At 36.1% G+C, this 27,556-nt stretch overlaps 1 protein-coding gene across 1 annotated transcript; it reads left to right on the plus strand.

Annotated features, from left to right (window-relative positions):
- Positions 1-1,523: 1,523 nt before the first annotated feature.
- LOC139151200 (solute carrier family 28 member 3-like) lies at positions 1,524-27,438 on the plus strand. The gene is given in 13 exon segments (XM_070723813.1): positions 1,524-1,679; positions 2,979-3,146; positions 3,590-3,871; positions 5,927-6,068; positions 6,399-6,590; positions 12,241-12,402; positions 17,022-17,284; positions 20,471-20,639; positions 21,467-21,566; positions 21,569-21,642; positions 24,351-24,399; positions 24,402-24,530; positions 24,837-27,438. Coding segments are annotated over 11 exon segments (1,497 nt in total). The 5' UTR covers positions 1,524-1,679; positions 2,979-3,146; positions 3,590-3,743; the 3' UTR covers positions 24,926-27,438.
- Positions 27,439-27,556: the final 118 nt, after the last annotated feature.

Raw genomic sequence — 27,556 nt, forward strand, 5'->3', positions numbered from 1 at the left:
TGTACAATAAATATGCATGAAGCATTTGAAATGATTACTCCCAAAGAAGTTGTTTGTCCTTTAAGCCTTTTCCTGCCAAGTCTATATTTCACCATCAGGTTAAAATGCTTAAAATTAATTAATGAAACACAACATATTCCATATGTGTATTTTAACATAATTTTGAAAGCTGTTGAAAACATAAAGACTGTAAACTTGATTTTTTTTTACTAAAGATGCTATAATATACCAAGCCAAGCGGGTGAAAATACGTCATGTTTTGGCTCAATGCCGCTTTTTACTGACTTGGCTGATGGGGAAGTAATAGTCTAAATACTGTCTGGCAGGAAAAGGGTTAAGTAAAATCATAGTGTTTTGAAAGAGCAATACCAAGATGAACCTAGCAGTGAAGCAATGTAGTTTAGTAGTTCTTTATTAACCCTAAATTGAACACTGTAATTTTCTCCCAAAAATTTGAGTGCCACATTTTCCCAATTTTTACGAAGTTTTCTATTAATTTTGGACTAATGGACATAAAATTTCATTGGCTACAGTTTTTTATCAACATTTTGGTAAAAAACCTGAAAAAAATTGACGGGGGTACATTTTATGAAGACAACAAACATTGACTTTGGTGCTGAAAGGGTTAATACAGTGGCATGTGTACAAGTAGTTCAATCAGTAACATATTAAATTTTTTCAGCAAAACTGCAACAAATCATTGATGTTTATGAAAAGTTTATTGGAAATTATTTTTGCTTAGGGCATGTGTTGACTGAACAATTTTGTAAAATTGTATTATGCCCTCTAGTGTTGAAGGCATTGTATTCTCCGTAGACAGAGGGTTGAAATTATTACACCCATTCTACTGCTGTGGTCAGTAATTAGATCGGGTACAGCTGTACAGGGGCCACTTATAATGTACATGTAAAATCAGATGACTTTCTTGAAAATCTTGAAGCTGAAAGGGAGAAAACTTGACATAATGACGGCATAAAATATGTGTACAGTCTAATTCAGTCATTGATTAATGAAAGGAAATCTTTAACAAAGCCTAACTGTTTGCAATGCATAGCTGTTGGTAGAATATGATAGCAAATAGATTAGATGTAATTTTTGAGGTCTGTAACTTTTCAGTAGTCATGTAGAAATGGAACATAAGAACATTGGTAATGGTATTGAACACAACAAGACAACATATTGGATGGCAGTCAGAAGGAAAACACCGTGTGCAAGTTAAGATTTTATGAAACACTATTATGAGCTTTAGAAGGAAACAAACTACTAAATTATTCACACGATGCATGTTAAAATAGTGTACAATTTACAGTTGGCACACAGTGCTGTAATATTGAACCTACATGTACAAGTACAAGTAAATGGCTCTGTGTTTTAATGTTGTCGTCTCTGGACCGACTACTATTTAAATGAGTAAAAAATAAAATACAACCAATCAATATGCAGATAAAAAATATGTTTTCTGCAAGCTTAGGTAGTCTTTACATTATCAGGTAACCTAGGGGGCTTTTAATGCTTATGCCAGCAATTAGCATACTGAAAACCATGTGCTTTCTCCATTTCAATGTGGATTCCTTTACCGATGTGTACCGGTACAACATCTCATGATATTTGAATGGAAATTTATATAGGAAATCATGATGAATGGTAAAGCATATCATAAAGTTAATCTGGCTGACATGGTGAGCAACATTTGTTAGTAGTTTTTTTATGCTTCCACACAAAGCAGTACGTGTATATGTCTGTATGTTGTGTTGATATTAATTTTACCATTGTACTGGTAAATATACTTGAAGGTGGTCACACATTGAAGATATTACAGAATATCTATTTCATTTCAGTGAAGATTAAATTTCAGTCAAGTGTGTTATGATGGCCAGCTAGCTGCTCAAGACTTACTTCATCAGAGATCAACTATTCCATTATATTACCGCTGTTGTTACACATAGAGCTACAATTGTATTTTTCATAAATTAATATTACATGTGGTCCGGGTATGTGGCGTGGTTTTAGACTGTAGTAGAAGTTAGCACAATTACTTGACCTACTTCAATGAAAGTGAGTTCATGTCACACACAGGAAATAAATCATTCAATGCTGTATTAATGAGAGACAGCATACCATCGGTCACTAGGTAATCTCAGAGAGCAGTGAACTGTTGACATATGGGTTTGCATAGTGTAAGGCTTCATTGAATTGAAAACCAGCTTTAAGCTATGAATGAACTGTTGTTTGTCATGTGACTAACATTCAATCTTTATCTTAGCAATTATATCATGGGACCCCCAAAAATGGTACCAGGGTTCAGAAGCATTTTCTTGCATTCCAAAATCTTAACAAAATAATCAAGTATGCATATAACATGTGCAGTGAAGTGATACTTGGCTATTACTACAGCGCTACCTTTATCAAGGGACTGGTCACTTTCATTGTTGATTACAGATCAAACAAATGATACATTTACAATATTAGCCATGAAGGAGTTAAAATGGACTTGAAAAAGTTTAAAATAATGTTTTTGAAGAGTCAGTCATCAATGTGTCATCACATGTACTTGCTTTTCAGTTCCATTTTATGTCATTTTATGTGACATTGGAACTAGCAGTTATGCAATATTTTGTATCATAAAGCTTGGTAAAGACAAGCTTTCAAACTGTCTAGTGTGCATCTGTGTCGCTTTGTTTCTTTTATGATAACCACTTGGTAGGGACTGCATAACCACTAAACTGTCCAGCAAGTAGAAATTTCACAAATGGTATAGGTAGATTGAAAGTGTGGTCAATTTATTGACGTTTTTATAATAAAAGATTTTCAATATAACTGTAAGATGTAGAATGTATTGAAACCTTGCTTTCAACTATAGCATTGTGAAACCATGCCTAGATTCAGATAACTCACACTGCCTGTAAGATTAAATATAACTGGAAAGGAATCCAGCAACAATTTGACTTCTATCTGAGGTCTCTTTTTTGTTTACTCAGAATGAAGAGTATGATGGCATTCCAATGACTAACATGCATCCTGGTTCCCCTAAAAAATCGACAGGAAGTCAAGCTGATTTTCCACCTAATTCAGATTATCCATACAAGACTGATTCACCACCAGCCATTGAAAATGGTGAAGAACCTAAAGACAATGTTGTAACAAAGGTTTGTAATCTTAATGACAGTGTAAACACATCTACTTTTATCTGAGTAGTGATAGTCATAGATGGCCAATTTACGGCATGCAAGGCAGTGTTAACTTCCATACATGTATGTTTCCAGCAGTACATCAAGTACGCCACACAAAACCCAAACTCATAGTCTAGCTCATTGAGTGATTTACCATTATTCCTTTGGTATATCTCTGTGAAAGTCTAACTTCCAGACTGCAATATCACTAACATGCAAATACTTAGATATGAATATTTTCCACACAAGTTATGTATTTAATACCACACAATTTAGTCTGGATAATAAGCACACTTTTGATAAATTTATAGGAAACAGTGTAAATTGTAGGTATCATAAATACTTTACAGTCTCCCAAATGTTTACCATTTGGTTGCATATTCCATAATGTGACTTTCTAATTTTTCATTTTTTTTCAGTGTATGCGAGATATTGGTCAAGCTTTGGATTCATATTACATGGAACAGAGAAAAGTGATCCATTATATCATCTATGGAATATTAATGCCCTTTATTTGCATACTTGATATATGCCTGCTATTATAATTTCAAGAAAGCCTTGGCATTGGTTGTGATGACAGCATTGGTATTGCTCTATATACTGTATGTGCTGTTACGGGATAACTTTGGTGAGCAAGTGTATGATGAATGCATAGCACCTATGGTTAAACTGCTAAATAAATACTGGTACATTATTAAATGGTAAGTTGCGTGTCGGTGTTAAATCCTGGTTTTATTGGGATCATAATAACAATCTCTACCAACAGGAAATGTTTGTATCCAGGGTTTTACATGACGCGCATTTCTGCGTCCTTTACGCATAAAAACCGGACGCAGGACCCCTCAAAAACTAAACCACGCGTCCCTTGGGACGCAGCAATATCTGTTGCTGGTGTACACCTTGCGAAGCTGCTGAACACGTAAAACACATCCCAGTAAACCTTACCGACCCCGTACTTTAACCTTAAAGTGCCGCGTCGGTTTATAAACCGACACGGCATTCTCGCTCTCAGCGCCACGTCGGTATATAAACCGACAGTGATTGCGTTCTATGCTTATGCCTAACTTAGCTATGCATTGCCGAACTCAGCCAGAAGGAGGGTATTCCTGACCCTTTGAACCCAGTTTAGTACCATATAAGGACTAAAATAATGACATCATGCAGCCTAACAATCGAAAATTCCAGTAATTTATGCGAACTTTCTTCAAAAGAGGTCAGCGGTTTTCATGAATATTTAATCAGGTCTGCAGTTTCACCCGTACGCGGATACGGCTACAGTGCATTGAACGAAACACGTACGTACGTTTTGAAAGCTTTACCATGCCGTAGACACGGAAGACAACTATATTATGCCAAGCTACTGCCCTCTGGGTGATAGAAATGATAGATTTTACAGTTTTTTTGAGAATATTTTATGGAAAAATGACGCGATTTGGTGACCAAATCGATCGCGATAGTGAACTTCGAACGTATCGGCGGCCAAGATGGCGGCACTGTGTGATGCCTAACTCTCGACATGGAACCCGAGGTTAAGGTTTTCGAAGTCCAAAACATGCAAGATTGAGAAATTTGTAAGGATTCGGTTAAATTGAAGTGTATTTTGTGAATTTTCAAGCGTTTGACTGCCAAAAAGCCCCTTTAAACTGTTGATATTTGACCTCCGGCCGTCCTGAAGCGAGACGGCCATAACAGTCGACCCGGTTTGTAAATGAAATGTAGTTGTTCTGAACTGTTGACATTGCGAGACATTTCCTACGTGTTACGCATTTTTTTAACTGAAATAAACCGGACATGAAACTTTTTTCTCGATACTTAGTGGTTTCTTTCCATTTTGTGGCGGATTTTGTGGCGTGCTTGTCAAAAAATGTGATCAAACTTGGCGAACGGATTGACTAGTATGTATGGTAGTACGAGTCCGTGACTCGATAAGCCACAGATAGTTACACACGCGTACGTGAATTAAACTAATGTAAGTTGGGTCAAACACCAAAATTAATCGATAAAAAGGTTAGTGAAATGTGTTTTTGTCTTCAACTCTTCATTATAGTTATACAGGCGGTTCAAACTATACAGAGTCAGTTGAATATGCCCTATAGTTGTGTGCATGTGTTGCACAATAGTTACCCCTCCACGTACAATATGGAACCTTGTTGTCTCTGTGTATGCAAATTAATACTAATTGAACACAGTGAAGACCATGGCATTGATAAACTATAAAACATTTTTGTGAAATAAATTGGACCCCCATATTTTGATGTAGGACTCCCATTTTCTAACACCAGGAGTCCCAGGGACTCTCAAAAGTTAAAAGTGATGTAAAACCCTGGTATCTATAAGAGCCAGAACTATTCATATTAAGTACTTTGTATTTTGTTTGTATAGATAAGAAGAATCACTACCAACTTGAAGGTTTTTCGCTTTTACCAGTTCAGTTTTGTCAATATTCATATGTGTTACTGCTTCTTGAGTGTTTTTGTTGACTTTCTGTAATAGAATAAAACATTCAACAAAAATTCTTAATCATTCCCGCTTAACCAAGCACCCATCATCCTGTCAAACCGGTGGATGGCAAACAGAGAGTTTTTTACAAGCAAAGGTACCTAACTGAATTTCACTGATTTGCTAGGATAATGCCAGCTAGTGTGTACCCTAAAAAAGAATACAGTTACCACTGTCTTGGCTCTACTTGGCATTAGTGCACCCGTCTTTGATTATGAATTTCATGAGGTATGTTTTGATTTTATTTTTATCCCCAGGTTTGTCTACCTTGCGTTACTAATTGCTTTGATAGTGTTTTTGGTGATCTATGGCAAGGATAACCCTGAACAGATGATTTCTGTAGTTGGACTTGTCTTTTTTGTCGTCTTCTGTTTCATCTTTTCCAAAGCACCATTGCAGGTAATGTCTCAATCAATCTCAGCCTTTGTTTAGTTCCATGTGTTGTCGCTCTGTTTTAAATATAATGTGGTTTCACCAAACAAGTGATAAGGTTTTATATTGTATGTACCAAGATTGGTATACTGGTACATGACAAGTTGTTGCTATAGGGAGAATAGCATGTCCATTTAGTGAATTGACTCTACCATACAGTACAAGGCAGATTTGTGTTTGTGCTTTTCCACTGTAAGGAAAAGTGATCAAGATAAACTGTAGGGAAAGTTACCAGGATAAAACTATAAACATTGCAGTATTTATCATTTGATTAGAATGTAACTGGTTACTCAACAGGTGAAATGGCGTCCAGTATTGTGGGGTTTAGCTCTGCAGTTTTTATTGGGTTTATTTATACTACGCACTAAGGCTGGCTATGACGCCTTCAAGTGGCTTGGAGACCAGTGCCAAATATTTCTGGAATACACAGATGCTGGCTCAAGGTTCTTGTTTGGAGATCTGTACATCAATCACTTCTTTGCATTCAAGGTAAGGAATCAATGATGACATTTTTCATTTTAGAAGCTGAGCTTTGTTCTCTCAGGGAGGTAAATTGTACAATGACTAGACTGACTTACAGAACATTGAACATTGATGTTATGTCCAGTTATGTTAAACTCTTGCAAGCAAACTACCTTTCACAATTCCAATTTGATTTGATAAGTTTTCTGTTCAATGCCCATTAACAATCCAAATATGTACATTCATGTTCTTCTTTCCAATAGTTGAACTTGAATTTCTAATTTTCAGATATTTTCTGTGTCGAAATTTCTATTAATTCACTTTCTGTTACAAAAGAATAAATTTAGCCAAACCATATCCCAGCCACTGAGTGTATAATTTCCCTCATTTCAACATCTTCTGTTCTATTCTACCATTTCCTTTTTAGAATTAAGCACTGAGACAGTTATTTCCACCAATTGCAATACCTGATCTTGCATCATCAGAGAATTGTTCTTACTCTGTGGTATCTTTGGAGACTTCAAATATATATAGACCCACATTTACAGTTCTCATTGATACATTGCTTTGACTGGAACAGTGATGTAGACTGATAGTGTGGTAGTGAACTTCATGTTTTCAATTTTTCAACATCATTGCTTTAGGTACACTGTGAAAGTTGCCAGTCATCCAGTTTGTAACAATGTGGCAAAGTTTTAAATAATTGCTTAGCTCAGATTGACCACTTTGCGGCGGTATAGCACCGTTGCTGGGCCCGGGCCAACGTAAAATAACCAATGTGGACATGCTGCGTCATCCTTAGGCCAACACAGTTTGGTCCTGGCTAGAAGGGGGTTCACAGCTGACGCAAAATTTGGGGGCTTGAGCAATCTCGATTGAAATCTTATTTTTTAGCTCACATTTGGATTTGCATGTCTGTATGTATGTATGTAAGTACGTATGTATGTATGTATGTCTGTCCACGTCAAAAACAGCTAAACGGCAGAAACTACTGTCTTAGTATTGGTGTACAGGTGCACCTTGGGGTGGTAATGTGAATTTGTTCAAATGAACTTGTCAGTGTCAAAAATATGCAAATGAGGGAGAAAAAAAAGGAAAAAAACCGTGCAAATTGCTAAAACTCTGTAACCGTTGGTCAGAGGGTTGAAACTTGGTGTGCAGGTTCCTTTAGGTATTCTAAAGTAGGTGTATAAAATTTGGGATGAAATTTGCATGTTTCTATTTTTCAGGTAATTTTTTCAGTTTTTAGTCAAAAAATGTTTAACTCTTAAACCACTCATCTGATTGCTTTGAAAGTTGGTATACATGTTCTCTGGATGACCTCAGTCAAGTGTATACAAATTGAATTGAAATTTTCATATTTGTAATTTTGGGGCAATTTTCCGAATTTTTGGTCAAAATTTTTTTATTCAAGAATAACTAATCTGATAGCTTTGATATTTGGTATACAGGTTACTAAGGTTGGTCAAAATCAGTTTGATGAATGTTGTAAAGATATCTTGAATTTTATATTTTTGCTGAATTTTTTGGTTATTTTTCTCATTTGAAGTAAAATTTCTTCTTCTCTGAAACCGCTAGCCAAATTGCTCTCACATTTGGATTGTTGAAATTACGACAAAATTGGAAATATTACTGTTTTGGGGCAATTTTTGTCATTTTTGGTCAAAAAATCGTTAAAAAATATTTTCATTTTAAAGCCCCTGGACAGACGGCTTTTATATTTGGTGTACAGATGTCCAGGGATGACAATAGTCAGATATGTGGAAGTTGTCTGAAATATACAAATTTGTATTTTTAAGACAATTTTGTATATTTGGTCAAGAAAACTTGTTCTCAAAATTACTTGTGTCTGATAGCTTTGTAATTTGGTACAAAAGTCCCGAGGGATGTTATTAGATAAATTTTCTGCTCAAAGTGTTGGGAAACCCCCAAATAGTTATATTTTAGGTAATTTTCTTTTGTGACCTTAAATGACCTACACCAACCAAGGATTTGTTGTGAGACAGTTTCGAAGGCTGTAAACATAATTTTGTCATATTTAATATCAATTTGTAGTAAAATTTGATCCAGAAAACAAAGCTGAGGTAAATTTTTTCATTGCAAACCAATTTTTGCAATTTTTGCATGTAAGACACACAAGAACTGATGAGAAATTTGGATCCAGGATAATTCCAGATGTCATAATCCCCCCCCCCCCCCAGTGGAACAATTTCACTATCTGTAACTGATTTAAGTGCTGTTTATATTTGAATGATAGCACTCATAGCATTAATTAAAACATCCCCAAGTTGTAAATATACTGCCAGCTGGTCTTATGTAAACATGGTCGACCAAGGGGCGGAACATTTGATATTCAGGAGGGGGTAGGGGATAGAAGATTGATGAGGTAGCATTCCTTTTAAAAGATCCCTTTTATATTTTTCCCACTTTTTCCCCCATGTCCAACCTTATCTTTTTGTCAAGCTTCTCTAGCTAATTTTTTTGTTGACATTTGCTTATGTATGTAGGATCTGCTTGTCCCATTGCTATAGAAATTGGTATGCATGTTTCTAAAGTTTATGTCAGTACCTAAGTTGCAGACCTTACTTGGTTTTGTCATTCTTGTTTTTCTGGTTTCAGATCCCCCCCAAGTACCCTAAAAAATTTTCAAATGCCCCCCCCCCCCACATGGTCAAAATTTTTCAAGTCTCCCCCCCCCCCAACTATCACAGGCTGCACATTTGTAAAGGATGTGAGCGTAGAAAAAATAAACATGTATTGCGCGTTTGCTCACTTTGTATAGTCATATTCTCAAGGCAAGTTCTTTAAATGCATCAGTGAATTTTTAGATTTATTGGTCTAAAAGCCAACTTGAGTTAATCCAACTCTGGCTAGGTCAATCGTTCCTGCTGAAGAGCACACAAAACCACAATCATGAGAGAGTAGGCAAATTGTGAATTCTGGCTTATTGCCATATTGCACAATGACCTATCAAAAATTGTTTCAAAACTACAAGACAATTATATGAATTAGAAGGTTAAAATATTCATCAAATAAATGTTTTAATCTCTGAAATTTTGGGTGTAATAATTGCAAATTTGGTCAAATAAATAATTCCATTTGGTCACATATTTTAGCTCATATTTGGTTTTATATATAAATACATGTACCAAAAAGAGCTTATATGATGAGTCTCAGTGGCGTCTGTGTCTGTATATTTGTGGGTATGTGCGGATGTATGTCCGTCACACACAAAGGCTCCCATACCGCCAAAGCTACCATCTCAGTATTTGGTGTACAGGTAGATGTAGGGGTTGAGATGTGAATTTGTTCAAATGAACACATCAGTGTCAAAAATGTGCAAATGAGGTAAGAAAAGGGAAATTCTGCAAATGTTCATGAGTGGTCGCATGCCAATGGCTGAAACAGGATACTCCACTGACCTCTAGTCATTTCCTGTCATTGTTTATGAACTGTTACATATTAACAGACCTGCTCAAACTAAGGGACAGACCATTAGATCTTGGGAGGGGGTGGCCTCAATGAAATTGTGAACATTTTTTTTTACAACTGTAAATTTCTAAAAAAAATTTTTCCAAATGAGAAAAGCTGTGCTAATATTTTTTACTGAGTAAATTTTCAGATTTATAATTTTTTTTAGTTAGACGCTGTCTGAGATACAATGTACATCCATATCACTAGCGCAAATAAGATTGTGTGCTGTAACTACTTATGGCCAGTGATTTATATTTCTGATAGATTTCGTGAAATGTTGCAGATCATCTTTTGACAAGCTGAGAAGCTGTTTGCAAAAAATGTGGTGAAATTTCAATATTTGTGTTTTTAGGACAATTTTTGCCCTTTTTTGATCAAAACATCAATTTCTCTGTAGCAGTATGTCAAACTTCTGTCATTCTTGTTGTTTTTCTGGTTGTACTGTGCAGAAATTATTGTCATAACATCAACGTAGAATTTTCCTGCACTGAACAAATAGAAACAACATTTATTGTTGATCTTTGGTACCCATACTGGTATGTACCAATTCTGATCAAATGTGAGCGACACCGTATAATTGCGGTATTTCTTTTGGTCTTTACTGTTCAAAGTTTTACTTCTGTGTCATTTTATAACAAGAATGTGAAAATTTAGAAAATCAAGCATGGTGACCCTATCTTTTTTCTTTATATTTGATTATTCTAATATGCCAGAATTCAAAAATTTCTATGTGTTCTTCCATGTGTTGCTCTCTGGCCTGATCTTGTGTACAAGTATGTTTCACTGTCATGACCGTCATTTGACCCAAACTCTTCTTCAACTACCATGTACATCCGAGTCAGAGCCATCTCTATCACTGCTCAGGTATGCAGTGACAGTGACACTGCAGTAGCAGGGCATTAATGATAGTGACACTACCCATAGGCAGTAGTTGTATTAACTTTGATAATTTTGGCAATATTTTTGTTCAGTTTTACAACTGCGTTCTTGTTCTACTCCCTACAGCATGTTGAATTGTCTAGTATTCAGCTTGCTATCACAGCCTATGTATGTGTACCATGCATTTGTATCAGTTACAACTGACTGTCTGGACTCCGATTAAATTATCACCAAATACATATTTGTATTTATATATTTACAGGCTTTGTTGACAAACTGAATATTGTGTGTTTTAGCATGCTGTAGGGAGACAGCAAGAAACTATAGTTGTATTGCATAGAAATATTGCAGAAATCATTAACAGTTGCAGCTTCTGCCCTGTTACTTGGCTCAAGTTTTGTTTTAACGACAAATCACACGTAAGATTTTTCGAGATAAAAGTCATGAAATGTGACAAAATGGTTCTAGATTTTGTTAAATTATTACTAACATTACAACATTTTGATGACATAAAAATGGTATTCATTTTTCATTGAATTACCTACAAACCTTGGAAATGGAAAATGTAAACACAAAAGGAATTTGAAAGCAAAAATTTTCAAGTCCCCCCCCCCTACAGTAGAGCAAAATTTTCAAGGCCCCCCCCCCCCCTACTACCCCAAAAATTTTCGAATCCCCCCTGAATTCCTCCAGCCCCCCCTAACCGTTTTTGTGAACGCAGCCTTATGCTGCCAGATAACAAACTGTCTGATAATTCAGTCAATTGTTGCTACTCAATACTGTGAGTCCTGTCGTCAAGTTTATGATTTCTGCTCTATGTAATTTAACCGTTTTCCTGCCAAGTCCGTATTTCACCACCAGGTCAAGATGGTTAAAGTTAATGAAATACAACATATTCCATATGGTGTATTTCAACATAATACTATACATTTGAAAGCTGTTGAGAACATAAATACTGTAAACTTGATTTTATGGACTAAAGATGCCATGACAGACCAAGCCAAGTGGGTGAAAATACGTGATGTTTTGGCTCAATACCGCTTTTTACTGACTTGGCTGATGTGGAAGTGATACTGTCTAGCAGGAAAAGGGTTATACGATTACTAATTTATCACCTCCTCATTACAAGAATAATTTTTAATCCATATTTTTTGCGGCTCTGCTATTATTTCACTGTGTGCATAAATATGGAAATATTCATGTAAACACATTCATTTTATAATCATTCATATTATGTGACATTTCAACTGAAGAAACACCATTTCTGTCATTTTACATAATATGTCCCCTGATCTCAATTCATTTCTTTATTATTGAATTGCAGGTTCTGCCAGTGGTCATCTATTTCAGTTGCGTTATTTCCATTCTGTATTACTGGAATGTCATGCAGTTTCTCATCAGTAAAATTGCCTGGATTATGCAAGTCACCATGAAAACATCGGCTACTGAATCTCTCAATGCTGCTGGTAATATATTCATTGGACAGGTCAGTCACATCATGAGCATTAAAGAATGCCCTAACAATGCCAAGAATGACAGCTTTTATTGTCTGGTCATTGTATGAATGATTTCAATAATATTGCTGTGTGTTTATCACTGGTAGCAAAAAGCCTTAAAAATGAACCTTCTTGCTGTGGAGAAAACAGAAAATGGTGTTTGGTTTTATTTCAAACAAATTTTGTATATTTGTATTTTCAGTAGAATATGGTGTTCGATGTTGAGGGAAACGATGAAAGGACAAAATGATTTCTCGATTAGGATCAGCATGATTGAATAAAAATTATTTATGATATTTGTGTATCACAAAGCCAACTGTTGTTTTTGTCTTTTCCAAGTTGTTTAGAAATGTTCAATGAACAGACATTTATAAACACTTAGAGTCTTGAGGAGTAGTAGTATACTGCAGTGTTTCCGCTGCCCGCTCGCCAAATCGCAAATGTGAGAAAAAAGTAGCGTTTGGCAAGAAGATTTCGGCAAAAATTAGCCAAACTTGCAAATCGAAAATTGCACTATGACATCATCACTTTGTCTGTCCGCGCACTGTCCTGCATTCAACTTGAGAGGTAATACTTTATCTCTGTGCATCCCTGACCTTATGATTCAGGAGATCCTATTTGTAACACATACAGTAATGAATAAAATTGTAACAAAATTGCTCACAAACCAAAAGTACCCATATGTTTACCATGACTATTTGACTAAAATGTTACTAAGTTTTGGGTTGGACTACCCGCAATGTGTCTACAGATTACTCTGTGCACTGTGCAGTACAGTGACGGTCGTCATCAACACTGAAGGAAAGCAAAAGGAAAGCAAAAAACGGCAAACTTTCCTTTTTACTTAGGCAGCTCCACCAATATGGGGGAGAAACCACCCCTAACGCAGGTTCTAAGTGCAAGTAAAGCTATGAAATGGAAAGAAAGATTATGATCAGAGTAAGAAAGTCTACCGTGAATTTGAAAAGTTTACAACGTAGAGCGAGTAAGGCACTCCTGAACAGCGAAAATGTTCGTGGTGTATTGCTGCCAACAAGAAAATATCTTTACTGACATTAGAAACTTGTGTGAATTGGCTTCCTTAAAGATGAATTCGCAAGAATTTTCAATGTATTGTGATGTGACGTTTTTGGTGATGACCCCTGCCCAAGTGTCATCAATACGCTGTACGCTGTCCGAGCATCGCTTGCTAAATTCATGGAGCTACCAAAGCTCCATGCTAAATTCAAGCGTAAAGCAAATGTATCGCAAGTCTAAAATGCACATATTTCTCAAGTCTGAGAGTATTTTACTTTTGAACTGCTATGAAAATGGATATCTGATTCGTTTGAAAAACTGGTATGCTGAAGCAGGTTTCGCGCCGTTGTCTATAGCGATATGAACAGTACAGCACTGATAGCAATTACAGATTTATTACTAAATATAGCTGCATCGCATACGCCTAATTTTGGACAAGTATCACTTAAAATTTGGACAAATTTTATGTTGTATGTGTGTCTGATTGTAATCTGAACCATAAATTGGTGTGACATTGTAATCTGAACCATAAGTGGTGTGACTTAGTATCCTTAGTAGCACTAACAGGGTTTTTATTTTTGCATATTAATTAGAGAGAAATGATGTCATTAGAGAGAAATGATCTCATTTTCTATCAGTGATATCGGCTTAGCTAATTGAATATCTGGTTTGGTGAATATTTTTTTAGGGCCCCTAGCCAAATTTGCTACAATATTTTGGAACCCAGGGGAAAAACTGATACTGTAGTAGTAATTTATTGCGTTTCAAGGCCTCAGACCCAAATGCAAGGAGAATACCCAGTTCTCAATAAAGTAATCCATCACGCAAATACAAACATGAAATAAATGATACAGTATTTACAAAATACATAAAAAGTTAAAGATTATTCATACTAAGAGTTGCAAATGGCTGCTGTTCTCACAGCCATGGCTTTTTAAATATACAAATATTCAATAATACTTTGGAATCTGTAGAACTCATCAGCCTTTTGAATTTGTCATAATTTGGATCAAGAAAAGTACTTGATGGTAATAACTAAATTCTAATACTGCCATAAAGTGAACAAATTATAAAAAAGTGATACTCATCCTCTACGTTGCCAGAGTTACAAAGCTTACAAAACCTACGTTTCGGTTCAATTCCTTGATGGTGTCCTACTTCTATCTCTAGAGGGAAAGACGGGCATCAAAAGCGAGCTAGTGCGTGTATAAATTTTACATTACAAGTCAAAGTAAAATACTTGTCAGGTTCAGGAAGACCTTTAAATGTGCAGTATGTACGTAATTTACGTTTGCCTGTTGCATTGAATGACCATTGTTGTTTACAAATATCAACAACCCTGGAATGAAAAACTTCCTGGACAATCCAGGCATAACCAAACCCGTATGAATAAAGAATATTTTTAATTGAAGTGACCCATGTATGCCTCCTAGGTTGTCTAGATTTCTTAACATATTGTATGCATGTCTAGGGAGTCTATTTGTAGGCATTTCAATAAGCTTTAGCCAGTATCTGATACATTTTTGTAAAGTATGTGAAAATATCGCCAAATGTCACATTCCCCTATGACTGCTTCATTAAGAGTATTATCTGGAACTGCCAGTAGTCGTCTGCACCATTTTCTTTGAATCTTTTCAATACTGTCATAGTATTGGAATCCCCAGATTTCTGCACCATAAGTCAGAATTGGTACAATCATCAAATCCAACAGTCTGAAATGAACTTTATGAGAAAAAATGTCAAATTTTCCACCAGCATTCATCAGTTCGTTGCCACTCTTAATTTGGAGGGTCGTTTCGAACGACTGCGCTTGCCCAGATCTCAACTCGATTACATCACTGACTTCAAAGTCTTCGTGTTAGCTTTGGGACATCGGCTAATACGCTATGCAAGGCCAAGTTAGGAAAAAATCGATCATGTTAACCTCGTGACTAACTCACTACAACATCATGGCAGCAAGAGAGCATGGTAAATAGTAATTTGCCAACTTTTCAAGCTTTCTGTTTGACTAGTGCGATCGTCACCTCAATGTTTCAGTATTGGCAGTGACAGGTCAAGCACCTGCAGTTCAAAAAAGTCCCATTTTCGCGCGACTTATGTGTTTGTGAGCAATATCATTCGAGTTATATAATATAGATGAACAAAGGATGGCAGTTTCATTGAGCTACGTTGACGGGGGACGTTGGGGACATTTTTGAAATTGGTTACCCTTCCAAATTGTATTCGTTTAGCCTGGTCAAGCCAGCGAAATTGATGAACGCCGAACTGTGGATAGCTCAAAGACTTTGGAAGTGCAGATTTTCGTTAAAGAGCTATGTTTATTGACTGAATGTTTCAAAGTTGTCTTTCCCGGGGTTGATGCATTTGACAAACTTCATAAGATTATTTCCAAATACCCCACCACTAGGGTAGTACGTGCACAGTTGCGAGTGTAGTGATACGTACGGCCGCTAGGGTAGTACGTGCACAGAATAAGTATTCTATGCGTAGTACGCGGCGGCCGGTACGTATCACTACACTCGCAACTGTGAGTACGTGGGTAGGGGCTGACATTGACTTCGTACTTTCCACTGTCCCTATACACTCCCTCCGCCTGTTCTCGGCCAGTATCTATTCTCGGCCAGGGCATGAAAAAGAGTTCCGTAGTTAAACCACATCGTAATAATATGTTGAAGCTTCAGAGATACATGTTTTAATACAGATACACTGCTATAACTAGTCAAACACGTGTATGTCACACATTCAGAACCGACCTAGACACATTGGGCATGGAGTAAAATCAGTTACTTTGCACGTCGCCTTCAAGTTCAACTTAATTCGCATTCCGAAACTTCATCATTTAGTACATACAATGATAATACCAATGAATTATCCCCGGGAATTCACCAATGAATTAGCGCTCAGTTATGAACACAGAGGAAACTGTACGGCAAAACAACCTATTTATCTTCGCTAAGTGATCGGTCCCGGCATTATGCACTTGCCCGGCTGCACTGTGGCCGGTCACCGTCCATTTCCGAGTGAGAACAGTTAAATAGTTGATTCCCGCTGTAATCTGTGTGACGTAATTGGGATTGAATAGGCATGCGCGTATCAAAGTTCACGAGGTCGTACAATCTGCGATTGCGCGAACGACCCTCCAAATTTAGAGTGGCAACGAACTGTTCATTGCTTTGTTTGCTTGGCTAGCAAGAGTTGAAACTGCTTTTGACCAAACATTCATAGATGATACTAACAGCCCTAGATATTTGCAATAGGTAACTACATCGGTTATTACCAAAAATGAAAGTGCCATTTTTCTAGAGTTGACTTCCTACCACTCTTACGGAAGAAAACAACTTTTTTGTTTAAATTCACTTCATCTGTCAATGCTTACAGAATTCATGCAGAATATTGATAAGGTATTGTCATTGACAATCGAATCTGCAAAAATTACGTCATTTAAATAAATGATTATTTTTCTGAAGAAAATATCTAATAGAATGGTAGTATAAGTTGATTAACAGTTTCAATTGATATTGTGTTGATTCAATATCTGAATAGTAATACAATTTGTAAGGTGACAACTGAGGAAAATGTTTTCTATTCACAGACTGAAGCGCCATTGTTGATCAAACCATTCTTGAAGGACATGACCAAATCTGAACTACATGCTGTGATGACAGGTGGTTTTGCTACCATTGCTGGCAGTGTACTTGGTGCTTACATTGCATTTGGTATCAGTTCATCACATCTTATATCAGCATCTGTTATGTCAGCTCCTGCAGCGTTGGCCATTGCAAAGCTTTTCTATCCAGAAATTGAACATTCCAATTACATGAGTCAGGAACAGGTGATAAAACGCATGGAGAAAGAGTAAGTCATACTTATTTACAGTCTACTGTACATTATCATAACGTGTGTGTGTGTGAGTGAAAGGTTTCATCTTTTTCAGGTTGGCTTGTCAGTATGAATAACCAATTGATTCATTTGCGTGATTGAAATTTTCTGAAAATGCTTCACAGTGATCATATGTGTGAAAATATTGATATTCATATCATTGTTATACTTTCGATCCATTTTGTCATTTGACTGCCACAACAATGTTGTAAAGGCTACCAAATTACACAATGTTGTAAAGGCTGTCAAATTACATTGACTTGAGTGTAGCAGACACTCATTAATAATTACAAAACATCACAGTCATCTTGTTAAGGAGTTTAATTACTTTGCATTGTTTTAATTAGTCCCCGCGGACGAAGTCCGGCGGGGACTTATAGATTGGGTCCGTCTGTGCGTCCGTCCGTCCGTCCGTCCGTCCGTCGTCCGTCCGTCATCAACTGTTTCTCAGACACTGCTAAACCAATTTCGTTCAAACTTGGCACAAAGGCATAGCACTATGACCTACAGATGCACGTCGATTTATTTGTGATACGATCCAATATGGCCGCGAGGCGGCCATTTTGTTGCGATTTTTCATGTCTTTGGACCATAACTCAGACATCCTTGAGCAGATTCTGTTCAAACTTGGCACAAAGGCATAACACTATAGCTTTCATATCCATGTCAAATTATTTCGCGATACGATCCAATACGGGCGCGAGGCGGCCATTTTGTTGCGATTTTTCATGTCTTTGGACCATAACTCAGACATCCTTGAACCGATTCTGTTCAAACTTGGCACAAAGGCATAACACTATGGCCTACATGTGCATGTCAAATTATTTTGCGATACGATCCAAACATGGCCGCGAGGCGGCCATTTTGTTTGCGATTTTTTCATGTCTTTGAACCATAACTCAAACATCCTTGAACCGATTCTGTTCAAACTTGGCACAAAGGCATAACACTATTGCGATACGATCCAATATGGGCGTGAGGCGGCCATTTTTTTGCGATTTTTTCATGTCTTTGAACCATAACTCAAACATCCTTGAACTGATTTTGTTCAAACTTGGCACAAAGGCAAAGCACTATGGCATACATATGCATGTATCAATTAACCTTGTTATAGGATCCAATATGGCTGCAGAACTGTCATTTTGTTGGAATTTTGCATGTCTTTGAAGCGTAATTCAAAGGTCATTACACCCATTTTGTCCGAACTTGGCACAAAGATCAAGCACTACGGCATACATATACATGTCAATTTACTTCGTGACACGTTCCAATATTGCTGCCAGATTGTCATTTTTTTCCAATATCGCTGCCAGATGGTCATTTTTGGATATTTTCATATCTTTGAGGCTTAATCATATGCAAATATTCCTTAACCAATGTTGTTGAGATTGAGACTTGGTACAAAGATAAAGTACTATGGCATACATATGCATGTCTACTAATTTTATGCTATGATCCATATGGTCAATAGACAGCCATTTGATTTCAATTTCGGTGTGATTTTTTTATGTCTTTAAAACATAAACATAGGTCACTGTCCCTCGATGGACTGATTTTGTTCAAACGTGATACGAAGATAAAATACTATTGCTGCATTCTTGTGCACATTAATGTGTTTCATTCTATGATCCGAAATGGCTGATTACAACAACATACCCGATCCCATACCATTTCGAAAATTCCACCAAACCATGTGTATAGTATGTGCCATCATGACACTAGAGGCAGTGAGGGCATCGTTATGTGTGATGTAATCAAAAGTTCCTTCAGTGGTCATTACCGGCAGAGATGAGTCATTTTATTGAACGTTCCTCAGATTACTTTATTATGCAAGTCACAGGCCTGATGCACCCGTTGCATCAATGTCATTCCACAGCTACCTAGACCACAGCTACCTAGACACCAAAGATTATAACAAAATGGACAAGCGGGGACTGTGTCATCAACGATGACTTGTTCAAGCAGAGCTCATCTCTGTTTTCATTTCAATGAAGGTAGTCTGCCATCACCATGGTGATGGTCAGGACTGTATTTAATTTTTTGTTTTAATAGCTTGCAATATATCTGAAAAATAACGTGGAAATGTGTGAAGTATGTACCATTATCAGTGACTTCAATAAAATATTGTAATATAGTCCAATTCTGAACAGGAATCACAGTCCCTCTGTTCACCGGTCTGGAAACCCATATTGTAAAAAGTGTCAATCACATAGACTGCACAGCCAAACCGCAACAGGAGCTGCGGTCGTCTGCTACCAGTGCGTCACTTATGTTTGATCTCTGTGTAAGACGTTTGTCCAGTATGCTTTTCTCTAATCTTCACTGCCTTTGGCTTTAAAGTGTTCTCTGCATCTACCGTATCTACGATACCAAGACAGAAATAACCATATCATGACATAGATGTGTGTTTTTCGTGATCCTTCTTCGTTGTAAATGATGATAGCGAGTGATAATTTCCGAGGTTGATCGCTTCAAGTGTGTTGACAAAGCACAAGTAAGGGCTTGAATCACACCGGGAAATACCCTTTCTCTTGCAATGCTACAAGTCAGTGCCCCCAAATATGATCTAAATATTGTTTCTGTGATATATTCTGTGGAACCATGTCTGCTTACTGAGTAGTAAAGGAAAGTCGACTGCAGAAATGTGTGTAGATTTTAGTCGCATATTTCTCATAGAGCATCAATATGGCGAACTCTTGACATGTACGCTCAGGCACAGTAAATGCGATCTTAAGGTGTCATCCCTTTGAAGCTTTATCTAGAGGGGCAACATTACCCATTGAATGAAAAAGTAAATTGTTGAGTGTTTCTAAAGGGAACAAAATGTAATATTTTGTGATATTCTGAAAATAACCTGCAAACGTCATGTTTTTGAACGATCTCATGGTGGCTGTCATAGAATCGTAGGGTCGTGACATTGATATCACGGCTTGTTGAACATTGTCAATTGTTTGTTCATATTGCGGAGTGTCGCAGACAAACCAGCTAAGATTCCAGACCGGTGGATAGAGGGACTATGCAGGAATCAACCTGTGAAAATTCAAACTACATTTTCTCATGTAGAAAACATTTCTGCTTTTCCTGTGCGTAGTCTGCTGTTTCAGCCAGTCAATAATTGACTATATGCTAATATTTGGATCATTTCTTATATTGTTGCTGTAGGAATCAGAGAAATGTAATTGAAGCAGCATCCAGTGGAGCATCAACTGCAGTCTCACTTGTTGGCAATATTGCAGCCAATCTCATTGCATTCATTGCATTACTAGAGTTTCTAAATGCTGTTCTAAGTTGGCTAGGGGGTATGGTTGGATATGAAGAACTCTCATTTGAGGTAAATGGCATTCAATTGTGTTCCTGGCTGTAGTAAAGTTGCCACTGGTGCAGATAGATGCAAATAAACTGAAACAACATGTTCCTTAATGAGAACAGTTAATAATATGGCACCAGTTCTCCGACTACATGTCAGTGCCATGATCTTTGTGAATTTATGATGGCAAGTTGAAATGTTTTGTGTTTAATAATTTCATGGTCATTGAAATGCTTGACTACTCTTTGAGTGTTAACTCTAAATCAGGTAACAGTTGTGTCCCAATTGTTCAAATACTGTGAGAGTGCATAAACATGACGCTTTTTCTCAAGAGTTGTTACTGGTGTTGTCTACTGTAACCATTCAGTTTATCATAAAACTTGTCCATGCAAATTGTCATAACATTTGCACATTTGAAGTTTGAGAGTTTTATTATTTGTCGGATCAAACATGCATCAGACCTGATCAAAGCAAGCAGTGTTTTATTGACAGCATTTAGAATCTTTCTTTTCAAACTTGACAAGAAATAAAGAAATAATGGACATGGATTTGAAGAATTGACAGGCAATTACTGCATTTAGACTGCCATGTGAAGATACTTTATGTTGCTTATTCCTTTAATGTTGTTATAATTTAGAAAAAACACCTTTTAGAGAGAGTATTGAATTTATTTTATCATCAGTTTCCTGAATGTGTAAAATGAAACCAAAGCAATACCTAGAGGTGTGCAGTTTGTGTTTATACATACATAGATACCGGGTAGATACGGGTAGATACATACAGTGTATATGCATTATATACGTGCATGACTTTGGGAATAATGCTGAGTTGTTTCTGTTTTAATGTTACAGTTAATCTGTTCATATGTGTTCATGCCTATTGCCTGGTTAATGGGAACTCCATGGGAAGATTGCCATCTCGTGGCTGAACTCATTGGAATCAAGACATTTATTATGAGTTTGTAGCCTATGCAAGATTAGCAGAAATATTGGAGAACAGGGGCATTCCTGGAAGTAAAACAATATCAGTAAGTTGTTCTGATGTGATGATTACCACTACTCTGCTGTATATTTTAGGATTTGATTTGATTTGATACTTAATAAGGACATAATACAATGTACTGGATTGAGTACCTTCTCATTAATAATTTGAAAATGTCTTCACTGTCTTTTGAGTGATTACAGCGCTGAATACTGGTATAATAAATAGTTTGTGAAGTTTTGAATGTGATAGAATGTGTACATGCCGTAACATTGTTTTATTTTCAAAAATCTTTCATTTAATTCAATTTATTTAGGCAGTAGGTGCATGTCAGACTATGAGACAATAAAACGTGGATTCATGATGCCATGATACTTGATCTGAGTATGCATTTTTGCACTGTCACAATAAGTAATGTTGTTTGTTTTACTGTGCTTACCTATATTGTCACCAAAAGACCATCAGAATTTCCTCATGACCACTTGAAATTGCACACTGGCATGCATGTAATCGTCAACATCACAATGCTTGAATGTAGTAGACTTCTATACTACCGTACGGGATGCATGAATATATCAATTGCATATTTGGAAGCATGTAGCTAGAAATTCTCCATGGTGCAAGTCACTCCTTTATCATATCAAAACATTTTAGTATCATGATTTTTGTGCTGCTTGAAGCCAGAATTTACAGTTAGTTAAAAGTTATCTTAAAATTTCTACTGTAGACAAGAATGCAAGCTATGTTGTATAACTCTCGTGAATAATCAGGGCTCGAAATAATACCTGTCTGCCTGTCCCGGACAAGTGAAATTTGGCCTGGGACAAGCAGTTTTGAAAAGTACTTGTCCAAGTGGACAGGTAGGTTTTTTCAGCCTGCAACCAGTATTTCAACCTATTGACTACAGCAAATATTCATAAGTTTAAATATATGTACCTTTTAAAATTTTGAAAATCATTATTTGGATATTTACCTGTCAGAAAAAAGTAAAAGAAAGTTCGATAATATCTAATCACTGTTTACAGGAGGCAGCCATGTTGATTTATCTAAGGTCACGTCTCAAATCTCTTAGATTGGGAGATTCTCAGAGCTATCTCAACACCGTGGGCGCTGTTACGCCATTTGCATATGGTACAGACATGAGTTTGTTGAATTTTCCCGGATTCACTCATTGTGTTCTGTCTAAAACTTCCTATCAAACTAATTAAAAATGACATTCAACTTTTCTGGACATTATGTCTCAGGTGAGTGCCATTTGGACAGGTACTTTTTATTTGACTTGTCCAGTGGACAGATGGTTGAAAAAAAGTACTTTGAGCCCTGGAATAGCCACAAATATTTTTGTACATATTATCACTGTAGAAGAAAACGTACCAGTCAGAGCATGGATGTACAAAAATAGACAGAGTAACTGTGGTCAGGATGATTGATGTTACTATTTATTGTCAATGTTAGTATTTGTCTCTTGGCACACAGTAGATACTTATGTTAGTATTTGTCTCTTGGCACACAGTAGATACTTATGTTAGTATTTGTCTCTTGGCACACAGTAGATATTTATTTATTTATTTATTTATTTATTTAACTTTATTTACTGTCGATAACATGTTCGGCCAATAAGGCCGATCTTCCACAAGGTCGACATTTAAAAATTTACAGAATGACAGAGGAAAAAAAAAAAAATACAAATACTAATACAAGCAACAAACCAGTAAAAAATCAGGTCAAGAAAAAATAACAGCAATTAGGACAAAAAGACAACTAACACTACACCAAATGCAAGAACAATCACACCCGATCCATGAGGAATTTATACAATTGCAACTTGAAAGATCTCAGATTTGGGCTGTTTTTCAAAGATGAGGGGAGTTCATTCCAAAGGACAGCGCCAGAATATGAAAGGCTTTTTCGATACTTATGTTAGTATTTGTCTCTTGGCACACAGTAGATACTTATGGCTGCCAGACAAGATTTCCATATCATGTTATTCATTTTTATGATATTTAGTTATGTTTTTTAGCTCTGTTGTCAGCGACTTGGAGCTTATCAAATGGGTTGATTTTCCGTTGGCATCCGGCGTCTGTCAACAATTTTAACAGTGAAAAAGACATTTATCAGTGTCATTTTAATTAATTTGTTATTGCATATGTAATGAACTTTCCTAATTAGAGTGATATATCCACAAATACTGCATCAAATTTGATGAAACTTGATACAGATGTTGATCTCATAGTGTTGTAAATACTGCATCAAACTTTATGAAATATGGTACCGGTGATAATCTGTTAGTGTTAGGATAGTATGAAAAAATGTTTGCAACATCCTGTTGATTAATTCCTAGTTGACTCATTTAATGACTTTTTTCAGTTAGGATGGCAGCCTACATTGGTTTTATGTTTTCACCACCATGGAACTCATTCTTGGCCATCGAGCGCCATCTGTATCAAAGTATTTTATCACAGACCTAATTAATGAAGAGGACTCTATCCTCTCTGAGGACTTGTAATTACAAAGTACCCATTAACAAGTGGGGACTGTGTCATCAACTGTGACTTGTTCACAGGTATTTTAAAGAATTGAACATAAAGTTTGGTAAAAGTTACAGAATTAAGAACTTCAAATTTTCCATTTCTCAGTTTGTGTTCACACTCTGGTTTTCTGAATTATAGCCCCAATATTTCTACATGCATACAGCAAGCAACTGCGCAGCAGTACCACACCATTGTTATACTTGTATCTGTATTTTCCTTTCAGAAACGCGGTGAAGTAATTGCAACATATGCACTCTGTGGTTTTGCTAACATGGTTCTGTGGGTATTCAGCTTGGAGGAATTACACCAATGTGTCCTCAAAGGAAAGGAGACTTGGCAGAAGTTGCTATCCGTGCTCTCATAGCAGGAACTGTGGCATGTTTCATGACAGCTTGTATTGCTGGTAAGATTTTCAACAGATTTTGACATCATGATCACATGACTGATTTACTGAGTGATTTGTTAGGTATCATCTGAGGCTGAACTCTTTTTCCGCAGGAATTTGATCTTTTAAACGAAAATGGAGTAATTGCCAAAAGAAAATATCAAGTATGTTGAAATATAAATTTCAGTGATTTAAGCACCTTTGTAAGAATAATAAAACAAGTTGTCTTGGCAACAACTTGGAAAATGTGAGAAAGGGTCTTTGAAAATTAATTTGTTGACTTTGAGAAATGTAGGTGATGTATTGGTTTTATTATATCAACAGGTGTCCTTTATGAAGATTTTGATTCGCCAATTCCAACAGTTGCTGTCAATAGTACTGTGGCGTCATTGCTGAATGTAACAACAGTTTAAATGGAAAGAAATGGCCACCAATGCCATCCTAACCCAGCAACATACCAACCTTGGATGATGTAACCACAAATGTGTGATGTCATCATTTTGTGAAGGACTAAATGTGTGATGTCATCATTTTGTGAAGGACCAGAAGCTGTAACTTTTGATGATTTTTTCACTACGTTTTTTTTGAACAATAATTTAACGTTCTTTTTTAACTCCTAAAAGCAAGCTAACACACAAATTATTCAGTCTGTCCACACAGTGTGCCCAGTGCACTGATATTGTTTACATTTTGAAATCTTGTCCAGACCAGAATTCATTTGCTGAGAATAACAATACAGGCAGAGTTGCTAAGCTTAATACTGCATATCTCAATATGCTTTGGGAAGTAGAATAAGAAAGTACATGAAAGTATAAACAATATGGTGTAAAAATTGAGTTCACATTGTTTGTGCTTTAAATCGCAATAGTCAGTGACAGTGTGTGAACAATCTGTATTTAACATCAACATTCACTGTGTTTATTGCCTTTGGATATGATTTTGATTTTCATGGATTGGAGATTGAAAAATCTCATATTTTCTGTTATCTTAAACAGATGACCCAAAAGCTTCAGTATAAAAATGAATTGTTAACTTTCTGAAATTCTATTCCAGAGGTGCATTAAGGTATCGTGTTTGAATGTTGTGAACAGATATGAAGATGGGTTTTTCTGTTTGGTGAATTTGAACATTTTCTTAGTTATTTATTAAATATTTAAAAGTTTGTTAGAAACAAGGTAATCATAAATGAAGAGTTTGTATGTATATATGCTGAAAGCTGTGGAGCATATTAGATAAATATGATTGCAGTATCCGAAATTATTTCTATTCAGTGCTTTCAAATAAACCATGAAAAACTAACAATGCAAGAAATGAAAGAATTTCCAATAAAATGACTTAGAGGCTGTAGTCTTTACTTTCATTTCACTCATCAATCTTGTATGATGTCTTGAGAGTTACTCAAAGTCACTAGTTTGCTTAGAATCAAGAATGACTTCATGTCATCAGAAATTCATATGGTTTCTGATTTCCTTTCCTTCATGCATGTATCAATTCCATCCTGAAATATAATTTGGCACAATTCTCTAAGATACTTTTCCTATACTGATGGAGTTATGTTTTATCACTTAAATTATGTCAGAAATGACAATCTGGTAGAGGCATGTCAATAACTAAAGAAGGCATTTATTGATATCATCCTTGACAGTAAATCACATGTCATTACTTTTTTGATGTAAAAATTTTCACTATTTTGAACAAAGGTACATATTTATTGTCACCTCAGTCTTCCAGTAAAGATTTCAATCTAAGCTATTTGTATGTCAATGCTGTTACACGTACAGGACAAAATTATCAGTTTTCTGGTGCTAATGAATATGAAGTGTATTTTTTTAGTCAGTATTATAACCAAACTGCCCTATCTGAAGTGAATCATTGAATTTCTGTGTTTGATTACACACTATACTCCTGTATGCATGGCCACTTCATTGTTTCTATGCATCTTATTTAGCTGGCTGAATGATGAAAATTTCTGCCATGTCTATATGACTTGGAAAACTAGGCATTCTTTCAATGCGAATAAATTTCAAGCATGAATGATCAAATTTAATTTCACTTATTTGTTTTCTTGAAAGTATATTACTGGATTTATTGTACATTGACAGAAGAGTAGAAGATACTGGTTAACTCATGGTCTATATTGTAGTCCAGTACTTGACTGCATTCCATAATACACATTTTTGTTCTTACCTTAGTCTTATACTATATTCAGTTCATCAGATACACAGATAGTAAACCACAAAACCTTCCTTGATTTAGCATTTGAATTTCATTCTACTTGTTGCCTTATTTGACTAAAAAATTTAAAGTGTTGAAAACTGTTGTGGTATTTTTAATGTGGCATAATCAATTCCTTATAGTAAACTTCATGCTAGCCTTTGAAGTGTCCTTTTTAAAAAAAAGAAACTCCAAAAAAATTATTTTTACAAATGTGTATATACTGCCAAGCTGTAGTGTTTTGGTTGTGTACAATGAAACTAGTTTTGACGTTTCCAAATTTGTTCAATTTGAAATGTTGTGGTTCTTGATTTCATAGGGCTTTAATTTATTTGTTAACTATTGAGTACTATTTAAATAAACATGAATGGAGACTCCAAAAACAATAGACTTTGACAGAACAGGGCAAACATCTGCTTTGCATTGTATAGAATTCAGATTGCATTGTCTCAAAGCTTTTTAGTATGTGCAAATAAATACACAGTATGTCATTTGAGTAAATTTGACTGTAGTCTGTATTGTTTTACAACTTGAGTTAGTCATCATTTCCAAAACAAACTTACATGTAATTATGAAATGAAGCTGTGTCTGATGCAAACCTTCCAGAAATAGTGCCATACAATACTCTGGTACAATACTTGCACCTGTACAGAGAACTATTACACAGATATGTATGATCTAAGCAATAAAGGCGTGTTTATCGGGCTTTCAAGTATGTTCACTTTGTGCAGTATTGTCATTGACAATATCAATACTTTGCATGACACCAGATTTAATATAACACCATCAATAGTTGCTATAGATATTATTACAAAGTGCATTAAAAAGAC

The sequence above is a fragment of the Ptychodera flava genome, chromosome 2, assembly GCF_041260155.1.
Source record: "Ptychodera flava strain L36383 chromosome 2, AS_Pfla_20210202, whole genome shotgun sequence".
Classification (NCBI taxonomy): domain Eukaryota; kingdom Metazoa; phylum Hemichordata; class Enteropneusta; family Ptychoderidae; genus Ptychodera; species Ptychodera flava.